A 19,986-nucleotide genomic window follows, 5' to 3' on the forward strand; every position below is an offset into this window, starting at 1 on the left:
TGCAAGAGCAGCACAGAGATCTGAGCAGCTCACTCCTGCTCAGTGCAGCCACAGGACCTGAGAGCTGCTCAGGCTGCTGTGGGACTGTCCCTGTTCCCAGTATCCAGGTGGAGCAAGGCTGCAGGAGACAGTCCATGGGCAGCTCCAGTAAGGGGTTCAGATGTGCAGTATTTCAGTAAAGTATGTGATGAAGGTGCGTGGTATTCCTTGAAAAATGTCTGGAGCAGCAGCTGACCCCAAAGCTTTTGAAACTGCTTGTAGCAAGCTCTTGGGGGATGCTAAGGGTGAACTTTCCCCATGTTTTTTGTAGATACTGTGAAAGCCTGTTCATGCTACACACAAGATTTCTCTTCCCTGTGTTGACCCTGACTGTCAGATTGAAGGTAGGCTCTTCCTGCCTGTGGGAACAGCAAGGTTTTATAGGGATGGGTTGCACGATGTGAGAATGGTCACTTTTCACTGAGCTTCACCAATGCAAGAATGTTGCTTAGCAATAACCCTGACAATGAAAGGGAGATGCTATGTATCAGTATCTCTCCACATTTGTCCACACAAGAATGCTAAAATATCTGCATGGCTTCATGGCTGGGATCGCTTCTTATGTTAAAACCCCATGCTAGTTCTAGTTTCACTGAAAATTATCTAAGGCAGAAACACCTACAGCTTTTTCAATGCCAAACTGTCTCCTGACCAGTGCTCCTCCATGAAGAGTTTCCTTTCCTGTGTAAGTCAGCCAGGACACAATTCTGAATATTTCTCCTGATGGCTCTCACACTGACACCCACTGCCACACTGACCTACATCCATCACTCACCCAAACACAGATGAATTTAAAACCTGTGGTTCCTTACTGCCTTTTGATCAGACTAAACACAACAGTACCCATCAATTTAGAGTTCAATACCCAGGGTACCAACTCTTGTGGGTGACCAGACAAGCCAGAACATCTGCCCATGACTGTATGGACATTTTGTGCTATGAAACCAACAAAAAAACAGTGCACCTACCCACTGCCCACTGCCAACAGCTCAGCTGCCCACTCCTCCCACCTCCCTTCTGTACCTATCTTGTCCAAAGCAAGTGAGCACTACTCAGAAATCCTCCCTAGATACTGCCTGGCAGAGGGAGAGATTTCAATCTCCCTCTGCAAGGGATACATATTTGTTAGCATATCTTGCCTAAATGATCAATACTGATTTCAGGATATGATTTCCTTTGGGTCATTATTCTGTTTCAGGTTCATTATGCAGGTGGGATATGTGGGAAGGAGTTCAGATCATCCTCGAGGGATGGCTGGATGCATCTGCTCTGCAGGTCAGCCTCCTGATTGTCCATCCCCCATGATGAGGGCTGGGGCTACAGGCTTAACAGAGCCCCAGAGCCAGCTCAGAGGAATGCTGTACAAATAACACTTGTATTGGAAGGCACTACTGGCTTTATTTTCAAGGCTAAATACAGCAGAACTCAAAACTTCCTATTTTTAACTCAATTTCTCAAGAAAACATGATGCCTGTGTCCTTCTGTGTGCTCATCTCTCTTCACAAACAACTTTTGCCCTCACTGGCATTTTCAGCCAAAGCTGGCAGCATGTGGGATGTGGTAACATTAAGATCTAACACATTCTGTGAAAAGCAATGGCCAGAGAGGACAAAACATCTGGGCAGCGTCCCCAGAGTGGGAAGGGCAAGCCCAGTGTGGCTGCTGCACTCAGCACACGGCTGGAGCTGGCTGGCTGACAGCTCCTGCCTGGCACTGGGAACCAAGGCACCAGGAGGGCACTGCAGGGGAGGTGGCCAGCACTGCCTGCAGGAAACAAGGGTTATAGCTGGAGGTGGGATCACTGAGCTGGGAACAGCGTGGGGCGATCAGGAGGAAGGTTTGGGTACGTAGCAATGGACTGGAGGTTCCTACCAGGAAGAAAGCAAGAAGAAAGTGGGACTGGGAAAGGATCTAGAAAGATCTTAGATGTCTTTTCCATCCTAAATGATTCTATGACTCTATGTGATTGTGGAAGGGAAGGGCTGCAGGATGCTACTCCGTAGGAAATACATCTTCATTAGCCTGACTGCTCACAGGATAACAAGTCTAAAAAGGAAAAGAGCTGATATTTTTCCTGCCATTTCCCCACAGTCATGGGGACAGAGGATCAACGCCTTTTAACTTCTGCTCTGATCCTACTTAGCACTTCACTTGCACAGCTGCAGTCTGCCAAGCATTTTCTGGGATGCAGTTTGCATGAAAAAAATAGGGTCTTAATTGGGTCTGTGCAGAGAGCTCCCTGTGACCCTCTGCAGTGCTGCTCTGGTCTCAGGCTCACCACAGGCATCCCAGGGCAGGACCAGGCTCTGAAGCTGTACTTTGCTGCCACCTGAGCAAACAGTTCAGATGATGAGCCTGAAAGACACACATGGGTCAGGGGATGTAAAACAAAGGATAAAGAAATATTTTTTACCTTATAGATCTTGCCCTCTTCAGTACCAACGAGAAACAAATAGTCTATCTTTTTGTGAAAATCAAAGGATATCCCACTGCCTGTTAACAAAAAAAAAAAAGGTCTGTCACATAGAGAATTGGTTCAGCTGGCCAAAACATGCTTCCTGCCTATGGTAAACACACACTGCCTGTGTTTTCAGAAGTGATTTCTTAGCCAGAAGCTCCCAAAATAAATCAGACACCCCCTCTGCTAAACTTTCCAAGCTGTCCATGTCCCCAAGACCTGCAATTTGAACAGCCACCCCAGAGACATGTAAAAGGGTACTGAAAGAACCAAAAGGTAACCAGAAACCACTTTAGCCTAGGATTCATTTTACTAAGAGTCAAAAATACCTGGTGCAAACATAAATATTGTAAGGATCTGGCCACCTCCTCTTGGGGCAGAACAGATCTTTTCTGTTTGTTTAGTATCCACAAAAATGTAAGTGGTTTCCTATGCATAAAAGAGCCCAGTGAGAAAATACCCAACCATACCTTCCAGTGCTCTTTTTTCCCTTAATTCAGAATCCATTTAGCAGGCTCACTTCAGTAGAGCCAATAACAAAGAATGTGATTTGGGAAGAAATTCTTTGCTAGGGACAGAAGGATCCTGTTAATGTCAAAAGCCCTGAATTGTGCAACATTGTGAACTATGTTTAAAACAGGTGTCAACCACAAACAGGATGTGACTCATTGAAATTTTGTGGCTTCTGCTCCTGAGGCAGATGCATCACCATCCAAGAAAGCCATTTCACATGCTGGTGAAAGAAAATTTCAGCAGGGTTCTTGAATAGAAGATGGGATGTCTGTTGAGGCTGTCCCTACCAGCAGGGATACCCACAGCAACCATCAGATGAGAAACAGGAACGAGCAGACAAGGCTCAGAGGCACACAGTTACAGAAACTTTCTGCACAGGCAGTTGTCTCAAGCATTATGTCTTTAACATTAACAAAATGTAGTTCTCAAAGGAATTGTTAGGGTAATTTCAACTCTCTAATACCATCTGCATTTTTAACATTCAAATAGATTGTTTAATATTCAAGACAAGTCTTTGAAAATCCATTTCCCAGTAACAGTAACAGTAACAAATAATCCCAAAGCCCTGAGAGTTCTGCAGTGTGCTGCTTTAGCTGGTTTCTTGCAACCTATTGTGGCACCGCAAAGCTTCCCACAGCCTGTTCAGCAGTTACTAGCCTAGAAACACAGCAATCCTTAAAAGCAGAGCAAGGCTCTCCTCCAAACAGAGGTCCCATCTTCTCAGCCAAAAGCAGGTGTAGAAGGATGATAAGAGGATTCCTCAAGGACTTGGGCTTAGGACCTCCAGAGCTGACTCATCCCATCCTGTCTCAAGCGCAGGATGATCAGGATGAGAGGATTCAGCCTAGAAGGACTGCACTGACTCCACTTTGTATGGAGGGAGCCTAACATAGTAGCTCAGAATAGACACTGTGTTTTTACAGAGCCCAAACACAATGAGACACATCCCAAAGCTGGCTGGGTGAACTGTGCACCCAGGAAAGGGCAGAGGTTGCTTTTCACCTTGATTTTGCCAGTCCAGATCAATGTCTGACAATAAGAACAAAACTGAGTTTTGACATAAACAGGTATGTGCTTTATCCACAAAGAGATAGCCCAGTAAAATGGACATTTCTTGAATTAATGTTCAATTCATCTTTTTATGTAAGTAAAGGCAAAATGTAACCAGCAAAACTTGACTCAGTGGCCATTGCTCCAGACAGACTTTGCCCTACTGCATGATGAAAGCAAGGAGGCGTAACCCTCCTTTAGCTCCTTTCCATCTCAACACCCTGTTCCAAATTTAATTTCCCAGAATGACTGATTAGAGGCTTTGTGTCAGTAATTAATCAGCATGGCAAGGACTTGGGCTCTTACCAAGCGTTTGCAGCTGCAGCCCCTCTGGCCCCTGCATCGTTGTTTCATCTGCTGACAGCTTGATGACATCCATGTGAACCAGCTCATTCTGCAGGCAGAGGAGATTCCACATGAATAGCATGCTTTGCAGCAACAATACAGAGACATTCAGTACTTTGAAATGGCAAATTTTATGGAGGAATTTTAAAAAGCTGCCCAGAAGTTGCTTAATGTTTCACATTTGGCAGCTTGCCAACATGGTGTTTTCCACAAAACCATCAGGAAACTGATGCTTTGGTGCACTGGAACTGAGAGCCACTGGTACATTACCTTGACATTTGCACTTGACCTGGAAAATTTTGGGTTTCAGGGCCAGTGTTTTTTAGTGAAAGTTGGCACAGTCAGCATAAATGATAGTGTTTAGTTAAATCACCCTGTGTGATTTAAGATGGATATTTCATATTCTCAGGGAGCTAACTAAAGCCCCACATTAATGAATAGTAACTTCTCATCTTTCCAGTTCTGGCTTCTTAACATCTTGTTATCCCCAGAGCAGCCTCAGTTCAAAATACTCTCAATTTCATGGGCTCTGAGATGCCAGCAACATCTAGCAAGCAGTTTGCTCCAAGAGAAAACTGCCCCATGTTTCTGTTCTCAGCAGAGTTTTAAAGAACTATCATGACACTGCTGTGCAAGGTGGTGAACACAGGGCCAAAAGGTTGGGTCCCAAAGAGTTTACAGTCAAGGTGGGAGACAAAAGACAGATGTAAATAGACATAATGTAGGTAAATATAAAGAAACTACCGGAGGGAAAGTTACATTCTCAGACTGGCTTTGGGAGTTGGAATACCACTGCAGAATGGAGTTAGTTGTGACTGTAAGAACACCCTGGGGCTCCAGAGGTCTCTGCAAACCCCCACCATTCTGTGATTCTCTGATTATGTGATAAAAAGAACAAACTACTAATGATTAGTGAGCAGTATGGGCTGTGGACTGGATGGTATAATATGCAAATATCCCACTGAAGCACCACTACTAAGCTCAGTGAATTAAACTGTAGTTGAAGCTTCTCTTAGCCCAGAGCAGAGCTCAGGTGGAAAAAGAATTCTGCCTGGCAGAGTCAACCCCAGGAATTTCCATGTTGGGGAATGTGGCAGAAGATCTTGTTCAGTACTGCAGTTGAGAGAGGACCATGTTCTAGAGGGCATTTCTATCATACTCTGGGGGTACAAAGTTACAGAAGAGTCAGCAAAGGTCAAAACTCCAAAATGTTCTTCCTTCTCACTAATTCTCACTGCTGCACACCCACATGCGCCGGCCTATTGATGGCAGTAAATTTTCCTCCAAGAAAGCAGCAAGAAGCAGGACAGACTCCTGCAGAGTTCCACCTTAGCAGCTCCTACAGCACGTTGGGTTACAAGTCTGATTCAATGGGTAAAGGCAGGAGAGATGCTGAGAGAGAGGCCACACGTGCTGGTGTACATGTGCATGAACTGGAAAGAGCAGTGCCCAGAGGGATCAGGAGCAGAGCATGTTCCACTGCACGCCCAAATAGGAGTGCTGGTGGGTTGTTGGGAGTGCAGATAGGACAAGCTAAGCAGGCACTTGCCTCTGCTCAGGCTCCCAGGTCTGCCTGTTCTCCAGAAAGCATGTGTCCTGTCCTAGACATGAGCCTGGTCTGAAGTGCAGCTTTGGAGCTGCCTGCAGCAGGTCACGTTGATACACCCAGTGCAACAGCTGTGTGATTTGTGCAGGCCCAGAGATGTGCTAGCACACTATCTCTGTGTTCTGGTAGAAGGGCAAACCTCAAGAGACCTTCTTTCTAATCACACAATTTTCTGCAGCCTTCCTCTGAAGGTTTCTCCCAGTACCTTCACCTGGCAGAGGCCCCTGTGGACAATTTCTGCAGCCCCTCTCCTTCACAAAGGACCCTGCTTGTGCAGACTTCCCTGCTGTGCTGGTTTTATCTTGCAGCCAGCTTCACAGCATAAAAAACACTTCTGTTCCTGGGGCTTTTTGTCACCAGAGCCATTCACATATACCTCTGGGTAAACAGCCTGCTGACAATTTGGCCTTCCAGGAATACCAAGCAATAATACGTTGCTTCTGCCTAATAATTGCAGAGCACTTTGTAAGCATTAGTGAATCAGGCCTTACAGCTGCTGCTTTCCCCTTACTTCTTATTAGCCTTAAGTGATGAAGCAGGCCCAGAGCTGTTCAGTAATTTAGCTGTAGGTCACACAGGAGGGGGTGAACTACAACCACTAATCAAACATGGGATTGCTGAGCATCAGACTGAGAAGCAGTACCATGCTGCATCCCAAACAATTCTTTGAAATGGCTGAGACATTTCTCCCTTTTGACAGGCAATGTGTACACCCCAAGGGGGGGCAGAGAATCATCCAGCAGCAGAAGTCCTGCATCCTTCCTTGATGTTTTACACCTTTATGAGGACCCAAAGTCAAGACAGTCTAAGTACACAGAACTCATGTGCTTTTTAATGAAATTTGTCCAAAGTGATGGTGCCCATTTCTAACAGAGACAACCACTATGGTCAAGGCAGATCAACTGTCCCTGGCTAACATTTGACAACTCTTCTATCCAAATCTTGAGTGTGGTTTGCCAAATATTTGTCTGGAAGAAATAAAGAAATTATTCACTTTGTGCTCTCAGCTTTGGAAGTGTCAAACAGCTAACAGTGTTTGAAGGAGCTTTATTTCTGGACTGCCCTCTCAAAAAGATTAACGAAGCACTCTTTCATTTATTCCCTGTTCGCACCATGGTTTTGTAGAATAGAAAACCTCTGGAGTATTTTCAGTTTTACTCCAAATGAAACCCAGAAAAAGCTCTTATGAAACTGGAATTCAAGCAGATTTACCATTTCTCTTTTCTGTATAAAAACCCCACAAATTATAAAAAACCATTATTTTCATCCTGGTTTTTGTTTTCTCTATTGAATATCTGTCCCCCCCAAAAATGTCCAAAGCAGACAGCACCTAAGACATTGCTGTTTTCCACCCCTGCCTACTAAGTAAATACTAGTTCTGGCAATTTCAGAAGTAATTTCATCTAAAAAAACCCAAAACCCCAAGACTTTTCACATGGGTAAGGCAAAGTTCATTACAGTAATGTAAGGAATAAGTAGAAATTACAGTGGGCTAAGTGGATGCATATCTTAGAAGTCATACTAAGGATACAAAGAAGGAAATATCTATGTGCTCAAGGGACAGCAAAACCACAGATTATTATGTGGAAACAGCTATGCACTGGTGAAAAAGACCTTCTGCTGGGTGAGCTGCTATCAGAGTCCGTCTGCAAACACTTAGGTTGTCCCAGTTGTGGCATTTCTATTAAGAGACTTCAGCCAGTGTTCCGTGCCTCCTAAGGGGGCCATGCTGAGCACACTCAGTTACTGGGGCTCAGTTGCTAAGTGTATCCTGCCAGATCACCTCGTCTGGATGTGCCTGTATTGCCCACTTCCACGCAAATCTTTTGGGCATTCCTATTCAGGGGATAACACAGGAGCCGAGTGCTGAGACACTCTTGGTATGTCCCTGTCTAGGGAGCTCTTTTGGGAGAAGGACTTGGGATACATTCGCAGAAGGGATTTTTGATTCTGAAGCTGCATGTATGAACATGGAAAAGTCTATAAAAAATAACTTCATAACCTGCGCCATCTGCCTGTGCTTACACTGTTCATTAGGAGATGGTCCTGTTCCTGAACTGGACATGAGGTTAAGATTTACATGTAATACTAGAAATTAATCCCTGCCATGGCAGCAAGGCCTAAAAATTTCAAAACTGGAAAGCTTTGGTAAAACAGATTGAAAAATGAGCATCCTAGGATGTAAAGAAATTTCTTGTTTTGTTGGGGAATAATGGGACAGCTGCTTCAAACTCATATTTAGGGCAATGCAATTATTTTTTAGCAAGAGATTTGAAATCTTTAAATGTAAAATGAAATAGCCAACAGAAATACCCACACATTGGGATTCAGAGACATGAATCTAAGGGTCATTTGGGGACATTAATTCTAGGTTTCTATCAACATATTTCAACATACTCCAAAAAGAAAAGCCAACAAAGGCAGGGCATGCAAACTAGTTTTAAAAAGTTTTATTGGATGTGTATTGGAGTAGGCAATGTCATGGCAGGGAGAAGCCCTCTGCCTGTCTGATACCATGCTGCCATCCCACTGCAAACGCAAACTTTGTACTACTGACTCTGTCCCACATGGGGAGAAATTTAAATTGACCGTCTCCCAATTCAAATTGCAATCTGTAGGGGAGCATTTGGGGGATGAGAATCTGGAAGCTGTGAAAAAAAGCAGATTATTCTGTTCTGTGTCTAGTTGACCCTTCTGGGACAAAGATAGTGTGAGAACAAAGACCAGGGTTGAATCCCTGCTGCTGCCAAGCAGGAAAATGAGCTCTCATTTTCAGGCCCATGGGGTGCTACAGGTGCAGGCAGGATGAAGGTTAGGTCCTGACAATGAGTAGGCTGACCCTGCTTCATTTCAGTTTAATGTGCAGCCCCAGGTCCAGCTGTGACTGCACCAGCTGCTATTGCGAACATTTCTTTTCAAGCTCATTAGAAATAAAAATAATACTAATGAATCACTGAACTTTTGAGGCAATTTGTTATAATTTCACTGGGAAAAGAAATTGCCACCTACTGTTTACCTTAACTAAAGTCCATGAAACAACCCGCCCATCCGAGGAGACAGAGAAGAAGTTGCGATTGCTGTCCATGTCATCCTTCTGCCACTTGACCTTAAAACAAGAAGAAAGAAGAAGACAGTCCCAGTCAGCACAAGGCATTCAGCATTAGCAGGACAGAGTCCCATGGCCTCAGCAAAGTCTTCTGAAATCCTTCCTAAAGAGCAGCTGGTTTGCACCCTGGAGGCTTGCTGGTGTGAACACTTATCTCCACCAGCAGGTTTAGAACTGTCCTGAGCACTCTGGTCAGTCCCTTTCCTGCAGGATGCTCCTGCACAGGACTAAAGCCCCTTGCTTGTAAGCTCTGCACCCACCCACAGCCACTGGAGCATTGCCATCAAGGACAGGCCTTATGAGGTGTCTGAGCTGTGCAGCAGACCTCTACACCCTGGCACAGCACCATCCCAGAGACCCCTGAGATATCTCCAAACACCACCACTGGTGCCACACCAAGGTCCCCAAGCATTAGCCTTGCCTTTCACATTTGACTAATTACATTACTCATTACATTACTGCAGAGCCATATGGCTGCCCTTTAGCCAGACAACCTCAAACTAGCTTTTTGCCCCTGTGTGGGGTGCAGGCAAGACCTTGCAAGCAACATGTGACAAAGGTCCTTGGGGCACTTCTGTTTCAGGGAGATGAAAACTTCTCCATTAAATCTGAAATCCTCCCTACACCTTCAGAGCATCTGTCTGCCTCGTAAGGAGATTTGCCTTTCGACTGTGACAGCTCAGCAGGAGAGATTAGAACTCAGATAAATGGCTTACAGTTTAGAAGAGACATTTCAGTTAGACCAAAAGCATTAAGAACACTCGATTTTCAGATCTGGGAATTCAATCAGACTGAAGGGAAAAGAATGACTTGTCACTGGGTCTGTCAGCACACACTCCTGTTGGCATCTGTCAGATCAGGATGGGGACAAGCACTTTAGAAGGTTCTGAGAAGCTTTTCAAAGGTGTATCTGTTCCTGTCCAAGCAGTGGAGCAGATAATGTTCCCTAAACATCATCCCATAAACATGATAAATGAGTTTGATCATCCCAGAACTTAACAAATACTCTATCCATGACCACTTATGTAACTCATACCTAGCTCAGAAAACAAACAGCCTTCTCAATACTTTAATTACACAGATTGGGTATTCCTGTGACAGGTCCTTGCGAAAAACTGTTAATTCTCTTTTGTAAAATTGTTTATACTGTGAAGTTCTGTGGAGCATGAAAATTAAGCAAGAGACTCAGCAGAGAGTAGTTAACCCTCCACTGAACGCTTTCTTCCTTTTCTGAGGAAAGAAAAATAGAATGTAAAAGGAATCCATCTGAGAATACCTCAAAAAGCCAGTTTCATACCTATAAGACACAACTGAAGAGCTTTGAGTGGCATACACTTTTGAGTATCCCTGCACAGGTGAAATTGTAAGTCTCTGTGTGGAACTACTTCTGTTATATGGTATTAAAGGAATACCATAATTCAATATGACCCAGAATAAAATGATTAATGATTAAAAAGCAGGTTCAACAGGACAATGATTGCTAAGGCTGACCCATTGTGGACAAAATGTGCTGGGTATATCTATTCCAAGAACATCTCCCTGTGAGCATGAGCTACTGCTGACAGTGATAGTCACCAGCAGCTGCTTCAGATGAAGGAGCTGGTGTAGTGAGAAGTTTTAATTCAAGGTGAGAAATGCAGAACTCAGGGACATTGGTTACAAAGACGTCCAATCTGCCTCACACAGAGCACAGAAAAAAGGTCATATTTTGAATCAAAAGTTTTTTAAATGTCACTCTAAAATGGTCTGACAGTAAGATGTTTTATGTGTATGTCCAACATAGTTCTCCTCTAACTCATGTTCTTTCTGTCCAGCTTGCTGTCCCAAATATTTGGGGAAAACTTTGCAGACCACCAGACCACTGGTAAATGCATGGATGAAGGTTCAGCGGCTGCAGTCCATCCCCACCATTCTGTGCAGACACAACTTCTGAGTCCTGATGTCTACACTAACACAGAGTGTTGCAAGAACCTTGTCCAGAGGTGACCAAACAGCATAAGAGCTGTCATGAGCTCATGGGGGATTTTCCCAAGCTAATTCCTTTCAGCATTCCCAAAGCAAAGAGTTTTTACCCCAGGGTTTGCCTACTCCAAATAACCTCTCTCTGATGGACATCTATTCAAGTTTTCTCCTATTAGTTAGGTGCCACAGCTCTTAATCCATTACCCGGGTAGGTGGGACCACCAGCCCCAAAAATCAAGTAGGCTGAATTGCTTGGGGTACTCTTGCTTCTCTATTCAAAGCAGTCAACAGTACTTGAGTTGGTTCTCTTTGTAGGCAGCTTGAAAAACAGCCTCTCAGGGACACCAGGCTCTGCCCTCAGATGACTATTAGCTGCTTTCAGTGATGGTAGCTTGAATTTCAGAAAACAGAAATTGGCACTTAATCCTTTCAATTTTCATTCAACACCTCTGACACCTTAATCGTGTTTGTGATCCTTTTCCTCCTGATCTCTGAATCCCACAAATGCTTATTAGAGTAATTAGCCCTCATGATACTGCAATCAAATCAGGCATCTGCTCAGAACTGGCCTTTTCCTTGCTCCCAGAGGCTTGTCAACATGGCACAACCTCCCACCATTAGCAGTATCCATGCTGTGAGGGGTGGAGCATTTGAGGAGAAAACCAAGCAACTGTCTGCACGGTGGCTTGAAGTTAATTTTTCCCCTGAAGCATGTGATAATCAGCCAAGGATTTTGGCTGTGTGAAACTATTTAGATCAAAAGTTCAACTATGATACAGTCAGAGTAAAGAAGCACATGAGAAAGAAAAGTGTGTGTAAACAGCAAAGAGGAGACAAGCAAGCAAAAAGCAGCAAGCACTTTCTGTCCCTGATCATGATGAGAACTGTAACAAAAACAAGCAATTTTTTCAGTGATCTTTAACCTGACTATTACTGCAGTGCAAAATTAGTGTGTGAAACTCATTGCTGTAAGAACAGCTTACCACTTTTTCTTTTGATTTCTTCAAGTTCGTTTATTTATAAAGAAGTTGAGACAATTCAAAACCTTATTTAATACACAGAAATATAAATATTAAGAACTCATGTTCATTACTATGTACAGCAGGTTAGCAGGGTGATAATCCATTAATTCTAGCAAGAGAATACTATCATTTTTATCTGTGGCAGCTGGTAATGGCTCCTGTCCAGCAGGAGATTAGACCATTTATCCAATCTGATTTGAAAACGCTCATGTTTCTGATGTCATTCCTATGAAATAAATAATGCTTGATCCGTTTTCATGGGACACAGGCTGTAAGTCACTTGCACTGACACAATACAATTGGTCAAAACCACCCTGGCCCGGAGTCTGGAGTGTGGTGCAGACACCAGCTACTACAAACACAGATCTGGCTAGCTCTTGGCTTGCCAAAACTCAAGAATGGGGTGCCACATCCAACACATGCACATTAACTGATGAGCAATTCTTTCCCTTTCCTTCCCTATAATTATCCTTCAAGGAGGCCTTTGTCAGCATTGCAGTACCACAGCCCTGCTGATACCTGCCTTAAGTGAAATAAGGCAGATTTTTTGTCATTTAGGGCCTGAAAAAAACTAATAAAATCTGCCTCAGCTAGAGAAGAGGAAAGACAAGGGCATTATCAATCCCCCCTGTCCCCCGATTCACCCTTACATGAACTGGCCAAGTAAGACACTCAAATGACTTTGGCATGCAAACATCTCCTTGGGCTGCTGAGGAAAGTTCATGCTATTTTGACCTGAGGAGAAATTCATTCCAGTGCCAACCTGGCTATCAGTAGACTCCTAGGCAAAGCCATCATGGCAATGCAGGGTTTGGAGGGACCCAAAAAGCATATTTATTCTCTTCTGAGGTGAAATCAGACACTCCCCTGACACTGGTAACAATTCACATAGGTTGCTCTCACAAGTCTTCAACAACAGAAACTCAACAACCTCCCTGTAGATACAACTGTGCTTAATTGCCCTTATACAGAAGATTCCCTTCACCATGAGTCAAGCCAATTACCCCTTACCATCTCCCCAGTGGATGCAAAGAACAACAGTTTGTTCCCCTTTCTGTAACAGTCTTCAAAAGGGCAAGAAAAGTTTGTGCCACTGTTCCCTTCCCTTTTAACCTCTCTCCAAATCAAAGCAACTGCCTCAACTGTTGCTTCCAGGTCCTGTCTTCAGGACCCAAGCTTTCACCATTCTTGTTCTTCCTCTTCAGCCTGGCTCTGCTGCTGCAAACACATGGCACAGGACTACCCTGAGTTACAAACCCCTCTCTCTTACATTCTTGCTAATTAATTAGAATGACACATATCTTTATACAAGAGTATTCCATTGCTGATCACTGGTGGTGATCTGCCATGCTTCCCCTTGGGTACCCTGCTGCCTAACCAGCCATCTCCTATTTCGTATCTGTGCATTTAATTTCCCCTCTCTAAATGCAGCATTTGCTCTTGTCTTTATTGAATTTCATCACATTGATTTTGGGCCTTTCTTCCAATTTATCAAGATCATTTTGAACATAATCATGTCCTGCAAAGTACCTTGTCCTCCCAGGGGGGCTTCCCTATTCTGTAATTTGAGTTGTTAATGAAAGTATTGATCAAAAAAAGACCAGAAGTGACAGCTGGAGAGTCTCACTTGTAGCACTTTCAGAGTCTGACAGTGAGCTCTGTATAACTGCTCTTTGAGCACACTGCCTGAGCCACCTGAGCAGCCTCTTTATGGCCATTTTACCTAATTCACATTTCTTTGCTTTGGTTATATGTATGTCACTGTGTAAGCCTGGATCAAAAGCTTTAGTCAGGTCAAGATGGATTGAGATGATAACCTTGATTGCCTCTGCCTTATTCATGAGGCCCATTTCTGTGGAAAAAAAGGAAAAGAAATTGGCTTGATAATCTATTCTGGACAAATCCATGTCAGCTTCTCTAAATCACCTTATTAGCCAGACATTTAACAGTAGTGTTGCCATTTATTCAAGTGCTTTTCCAGTCTTTGAAATTGGTCTGACTGGCCAGTAATTCCCTGGGTCCAATCCTATCATTTTCCTCCAGACATTTTTCCACTCCTTCCGGCCCTTTGAGCACTTTCCTCCTTTCCCTGGCCATGCTGGTGCTACAGGGCACCAGCATGCAGCCTGATGCACTGCTGTGCTATTACCCACACTTTTCAACCCCCTGTGGCTGCCCATGGATGCCTCTAGCTGGGTGAATTGTCCAGACACTGTTTTCTGGGCTCTGGTACTCTGTCTGTGCCACTTCCCCTCCTGCATTTAAGGACAGGCCCTTTGAAGAAAGAACCTGCAGATACCTTTCAGCCAAATATTGGTTCTAGAGCATCACTGAAAAGTGTGTGGGGACTGATGACAGTAGGTTATCGTACTTCAGTCTGCCCATGTCACAGGTACACAAATGAGTGTGAGTCCATATGGGACAGCAGAGACATGCTTCCCCTCATCCATGCTGCAGAGCACATGCCAACCCTGCCTCTGAGTCAAGGTATTCACTCAGCTCACGTGCTGTAAGTGGGCTTGCACATAAACTCCAGCCTCTGCCTAAAATGCAGGACAGATGTAGCCCAAAAACTCTCTGAAATGCATATAATGGCAAGAAATTGGTCTGGTTATTTCTTTAAGTGCTCCAGGGTATGTTTAATCTGATTTTGCTGATGAGCAAGAACTTATCTAAATACTCTTTAATATGCTCTTTCTTTATTCTGACCTGTGCTTTTATCCTCTTGTTACATTAAGCAGACAATCTCAGACACTCACTGTAAGATTAAACAATACGGCATCAAATATTTCATCCTTATTCATAACACTCAGTAGTAGCTGAAAGCCTGCATTAGTAATAAGTCTATTTCTTCATTCCTTTAACTACTTAGATGCTTTCCAAATGCTTCCCTTTTCCTTTTATGACCCAGGATAAAAACAGCTAACTTAACACATTCACTTCTTTTTATTAATTCATGTTTGTGCTTTTCCCCAATACTCAGCTTTAGACATGTCTTTGTTTCTGTGCCTCGAGCATTTCTTTGTAAGTCACTGTTGTGTTGTAGATGCAGATGTAAAGGCCCCTCTCATTCTGCCCAGCCCAGCAGCTCAGGGATTTCACTCATCTGCCTCCTTAGCTGAAGAGAGACACAGACTTGCAGAAGTCCATGTGAGCACCAGAGAAGCACAAGTGCTTCCCAGCCCTGCTGTGCTCTTCCAGCCACCCTCTTTTGCCCACACCTTGGTCACACAAGGTAAGCAGTGGGATAGGACACTTCTCCTTATATTCACACAGGCTAAAGACTTTTACTCCAGGCTTCCCACTGGCAAACATCTGCTCCTTGAGCAAGGGAACCAGCCTCAGTTCTCTCTTGCTGTGCCTGACCTGGCAGCCAAGCACAAACACAAACCCGCTGTCCAAACCACATTTCCTGTGTCAGAATGCACAAGCCTGGGCCAAAGCAAAGTGCCAAAAGAGCTCTGGGGCTCTCTCGAGGTGGACAAGCTGAACATGTGCTGGGATTTAGCAAGAGCACAAACTCTCATGGATGCAGTTTGGCTGCATCTATTTCACAATGGCCCAGCTCACCAGCTGGCAGATGAAAACCTGATGGATTCTTGCAGAGAGAGTCAGACAGACCAAACTCCAACTGGGAATACCCATCTGAACCTGGGCATGCTAGTCCAGTGGGCACCTTTGATCTGTGTAGTGGACACTTTATCCATTTTGGAGCTAGCCTGCCTTTTATTCTGCCTCAGCATCATGCTGAGGGCTCATGCTGAAGTGAGGATCTACAATAAATTGCTCCACAGACCACATCTTCCGAAGTCAGTTTCATTTGCCCTGTGCTCTAGCGCAAATATTCTCCTGGACTACCTTACAGGAGTTTTTGATTTGAACTTAGAAGCAGTTCTATTTCTTCTTGCTGTCACCCTCAAATGTGTTTCTTGTTGGTTCCTGACAGCAACTTTCAGCAAAACAGCTGAAACATCAAGTCATTACCAGCAGAGAAGAAATCTTTCACTTTCTTTTCCTGCCAATGACAAATCACAATTTTTTTGTTTATTCTCCTCTCTGGGTCACTTATCTGTGCTGTTTGCCAAGGGATCTGCTGGTGTGAAAGTCTGCTTCTACACTCAGCTTATCCAGAGTCCACCGACTTTTTGTTTTGCTAAAGCAAATAATTTGTCCTTCCTTGCTGCTGAGACAAAGCAGTGCATCTACAACAAAGTTCCCAAATGTCCTCCATCAAGGACATTGCCAGCTATTCTGCATTTGTCGCTTATCATGTCTGACACAATAAGTGGACCTTAACACGTCCAAGAGGATCCTCTTCCAGTAACCACAAGCAAAGCCAAGGCCAGGCACCCTGAGGAGTGTAAGCAAAATGCAAGGCTGCTCTCCTGCAATCAGTCACAAGAGACACCCCAAAATTAATCACTTGGCCATCTAGAAAGTAGAGTACTTAACTCACAAGCAAAGTAACTCCATCATCAGTTTTTACATATCAAGGCTTAGAGGTGAGGAACAGTGCAGTGTCCAGAGTCCTTCCACAGTGCCAACTTAGACAGCACTATAAGTTATCCTATGTAGAGGTGGGAGGAAGGAAGACAGAAAACTTCATTCCTCACCATGGTTATTTGAGGTAAAAGCAAAAACTGAGCTTAGTCCAGATGACTCATTTTGACTCAAGGCAGTAATGAAGATTTTAAAGGGCTGTGATAACTGAGTGCAGCCTGGTCAAAGGTCAAAGCAGCCCAGTCAGACTCTTTGGCTAAGCCTATATTTGGTGAAGAAAGAGCTCCTGGGTCCTGCTTGCATTTGGAGCATATAATATGACTGTGGAGAAGATTTAGCTGTGCTCTGGTTATCTGTTGGTGTGGAGCTCCTGCCAAAGGTAAATGTGGGCAGGCAGGCAGGAACCTTAGTATGGTTCCAGCTGGTCCTTCATTGAGGGGCACCATGGAATCACCTGCATGCCCATGCTGGAGCCAGCATGTCAGTGTACAGGATAAAGGGCTCCTGTCCTGTGATGCACCCTGAGCAAAAGAGATTGCTGGTCTCTATCTGCACTTCTTGCATTCCTGTCTATTACCTGGGAAACAGACAGCATTTCTGCTGTGGAATGTCTAGTAAAAATGAAAGATCTCAAAAATTTTTTTAAAAAGGTGTGCTTTGGTCAACAATGTCGTAGAAGGTACTACTGCTTGATTTTTTTTTTCCTCAGAAACCCTGCTGTGAAAGCACAGTCCCTGTCCACACCTGCATCCTTGGGCTCTAGAAAAATACTGGTATAAACACAGTGAATCAAGCCACAACAAAAGAGGAGAAACCATCCCAGAGGTGAAGAATCAGGCTTGCCATATGGTGAGAGCTGGGCTGCCACTGTCACACTCAGGAGTCTTTGCACATCCAGGAACTTCACGGTAAAAAGAGTCCCTAAGTTGGGGTCACCCCTCTGCCACTGCCTGAGATATCTCCATGGGGAGGATGCTGGAGACTGTTTTGTGGCAAAAATGACTTTTTAGGCCAGGAGGCTAATGCCTGCATGAGAACAAAATCAGATATCCCAGAAAGGCTCATCTGAGCCTCTCCCTCCTAGAATCCATTCATTGTTTAAAGGAAGGTAGGTCCCACATCGAACTACAGGTAAAACAGAAGGCTGTAAAACTAACTCTAAGGAGCACAGGCAGGTATATCTGACTCTGTAAGGCCTGATGAAATTCCATCTAGGGTACTTAAGGGAGCAGCTGAAGCAATCTCTGAATTTCATAGCAATTAGCTACAAAAACTAGAAGAGAGAAGTCCTGGGGGACAGGAACAGAAAAAAATGCCCCCAGGAAACACAAAACAAACCTGTCTTGAAAGATAGGTTAAAGGACAGTGGATGAGTCAGCCTAATGCTGAACTTTGAGACCTGGAACAATTATTAAGTCATCTGTACATATGTACAGGATAAGAAAATGAGAATCAGTGAATATGGTCTCCTCAAAAAAAGACCTGTCAAAGAGAATTTATTTCCTTCTTTATCAGGGTAACAAGTCTAAAAGAAAGAGTAGATTTGTTATCTTTAATTTTATAAGGCTTTTGGCATACTCCCTGTGATGTCTTCACAGGGAAGAAAGATAAGAAATTACTGCAAAGTGGCTGAGTGCTTGAAAATGAATTCCCAAGAATTTAGACAGCAATGTCTTGACCAGATGGGAGAACGTCTCTAGATGGTTCCCATGAGGGACGATCCTTGTTCCTTTTAACTTTTTTAGCTTTATTCTTTAAACTTTGTCTAGACTCTGTTCTAGAAAACCTCTCCAAGGCATCAGGCTCAGTTTTATACAATATTTTCATTAGTAAGTTGCATACTGAATTGCAAAATACACAGAACATTTACAGATGATGCAGTTGAAAGACAATGAATTCCATTAGGATAAGGACTCCAAGTTATCTTGAAAAGCTGGAGACATAATCTGAATATAATAAGGTGATAAAGACAAGGGCAGAGGGACGCTGACAGGAATAAGAAAGCATTAAAATTGTAGAAATTAGAGAATTTCTGGATAAGCAACTGTAGTGCAGGAAAGCATTAGTGGCTGGTGAGGGAATCAGCAAAGTGATATTGCTGGAGTGGCACAGAAATATTTTCACTTGTATTAAGAAGTATGTACCATGTAAGACACAGGAGGCAATGACTCCAGTCTGTTAGTACTGGTGAAGACAGCTAGACTGCCCTGTGTCATTTTGAAGAAAATACTTCAAGAATGATAACACAATGTCTGTGAAGCCATGACGGGAAGAGGACACTCAAGGCCTCTGCCACTTCTCATTTCTGTCGTTCACAGTTTCCCAGTTCCAGAAAGTTCAGTTTTATTTTAAATTCAGACTCACCTCTCACATGTTTACTGTGTGTCATGTTCAATCACATTGTGACTGTTTTGTTCCCTGCAAAAGATGAGACTGCTTTGTATAGTAAACAAGTCTTTCCAGTGTGAGTAAAAGCTGATGGGGAGAGATAAATGAAAATTACTTGTTACTTAAAAATAAATCCATTGAAAAATGTTTCTATCTTAAAATCTGGGTTTTCTTTTAAATGCAAATGTTTCAGCTATGACAGGAATCTGCAGATAAGGGAGCTGCTAAGCAAAGAAGGGTTTTCAGTGCTGTTTAGTCATTTGTAGAAAAATTTGTTGACATTTTACCATTAAATCATGCAACAAGACAAAATGGATCAGTTCAATTTGCTGAGGAAGTAAACGTGCCTCCATGACAGAAACCATTGAAGAGGTAAGGTCTATAAGGAATAACTCCTTCTGAGGTGAGTCAGTAATATTTAAATATTTGGCTATAGTGTTTGCCTTAGAGAGGAAATGGTTTAGACATCTGATGAATATCAAAGTGTTCAAAGATTCCAGTGTCTCTCAGTCAGTTTGGGCTTTCTGCATTTCTCTTACATCTTTAATGAGCAGCTCTGACCTACAGGACTCCCTGCCATCCTATCTGTAGCAGAGGCAGGGATTTACTCAGATGTCTCCTTACTTTACCCACTGTACGTTTGTGATGATGAACACAGCAGTTAGGAGAGTCAGAGTGGCTGACAGGCTTGGTAACAGTAAATAGGTATTGAAACAAAGTCAGGTGCTTCATCTACAAAGAAATCAGGCAGCAACCAAGGCAGCCAGCTTGGCAGGATCATATGTCACCAAGCAAAGATGCAGGAGGAAGAATTCTTTCAGAATGCCTATGATAATGAAAAGCATCTCAAAACACCCTGGAATAGAAGACACAGCCCAGCACTGCCTCGATGCTCCAGGAGCAGCCGTGGAGCTGCTCCAGCTGTCAGGCCCCCTTGTCATGGGCATGAGGCTGGATGATGACTTTATTTATGGGTACCACCAAATACTGGGCCAAT

General features: G+C 43.7%; 1 protein-coding gene across 1 annotated transcript in view; it reads right to left on the reverse strand.

The window, feature by feature from the left end:
* DNAI1 (dynein axonemal intermediate chain 1) overlaps positions 1 to 19,986 on the reverse strand; it is a 138,397-nt gene that overhangs the window by 47,271 nt on the left and 71,140 nt on the right. The window contains exons 14-16 of the mRNA XM_071425701.1: positions 9,028 to 9,117; positions 4,367 to 4,454; positions 2,453 to 2,532 (exon numbers count right to left, since the gene is read on the reverse strand). Of these exons, the coding sequence (XP_071281802.1) occupies positions 2,453 to 2,532; positions 4,367 to 4,454; positions 9,028 to 9,117 (258 nt within the window). The remainder of the gene's footprint in view (positions 1 to 2,452; positions 2,533 to 4,366; positions 4,455 to 9,027; positions 9,118 to 19,986) is intronic.

Source organism: Agelaius tricolor, unplaced genomic scaffold (genome assembly GCF_023055355.1).
Source record: "Agelaius tricolor isolate 1412-34295 unplaced genomic scaffold, bAgeTri1.0.p SCAF_4, whole genome shotgun sequence".
NCBI lineage: Eukaryota > Metazoa > Chordata > Aves > Passeriformes > Icteridae > Agelaius > Agelaius tricolor.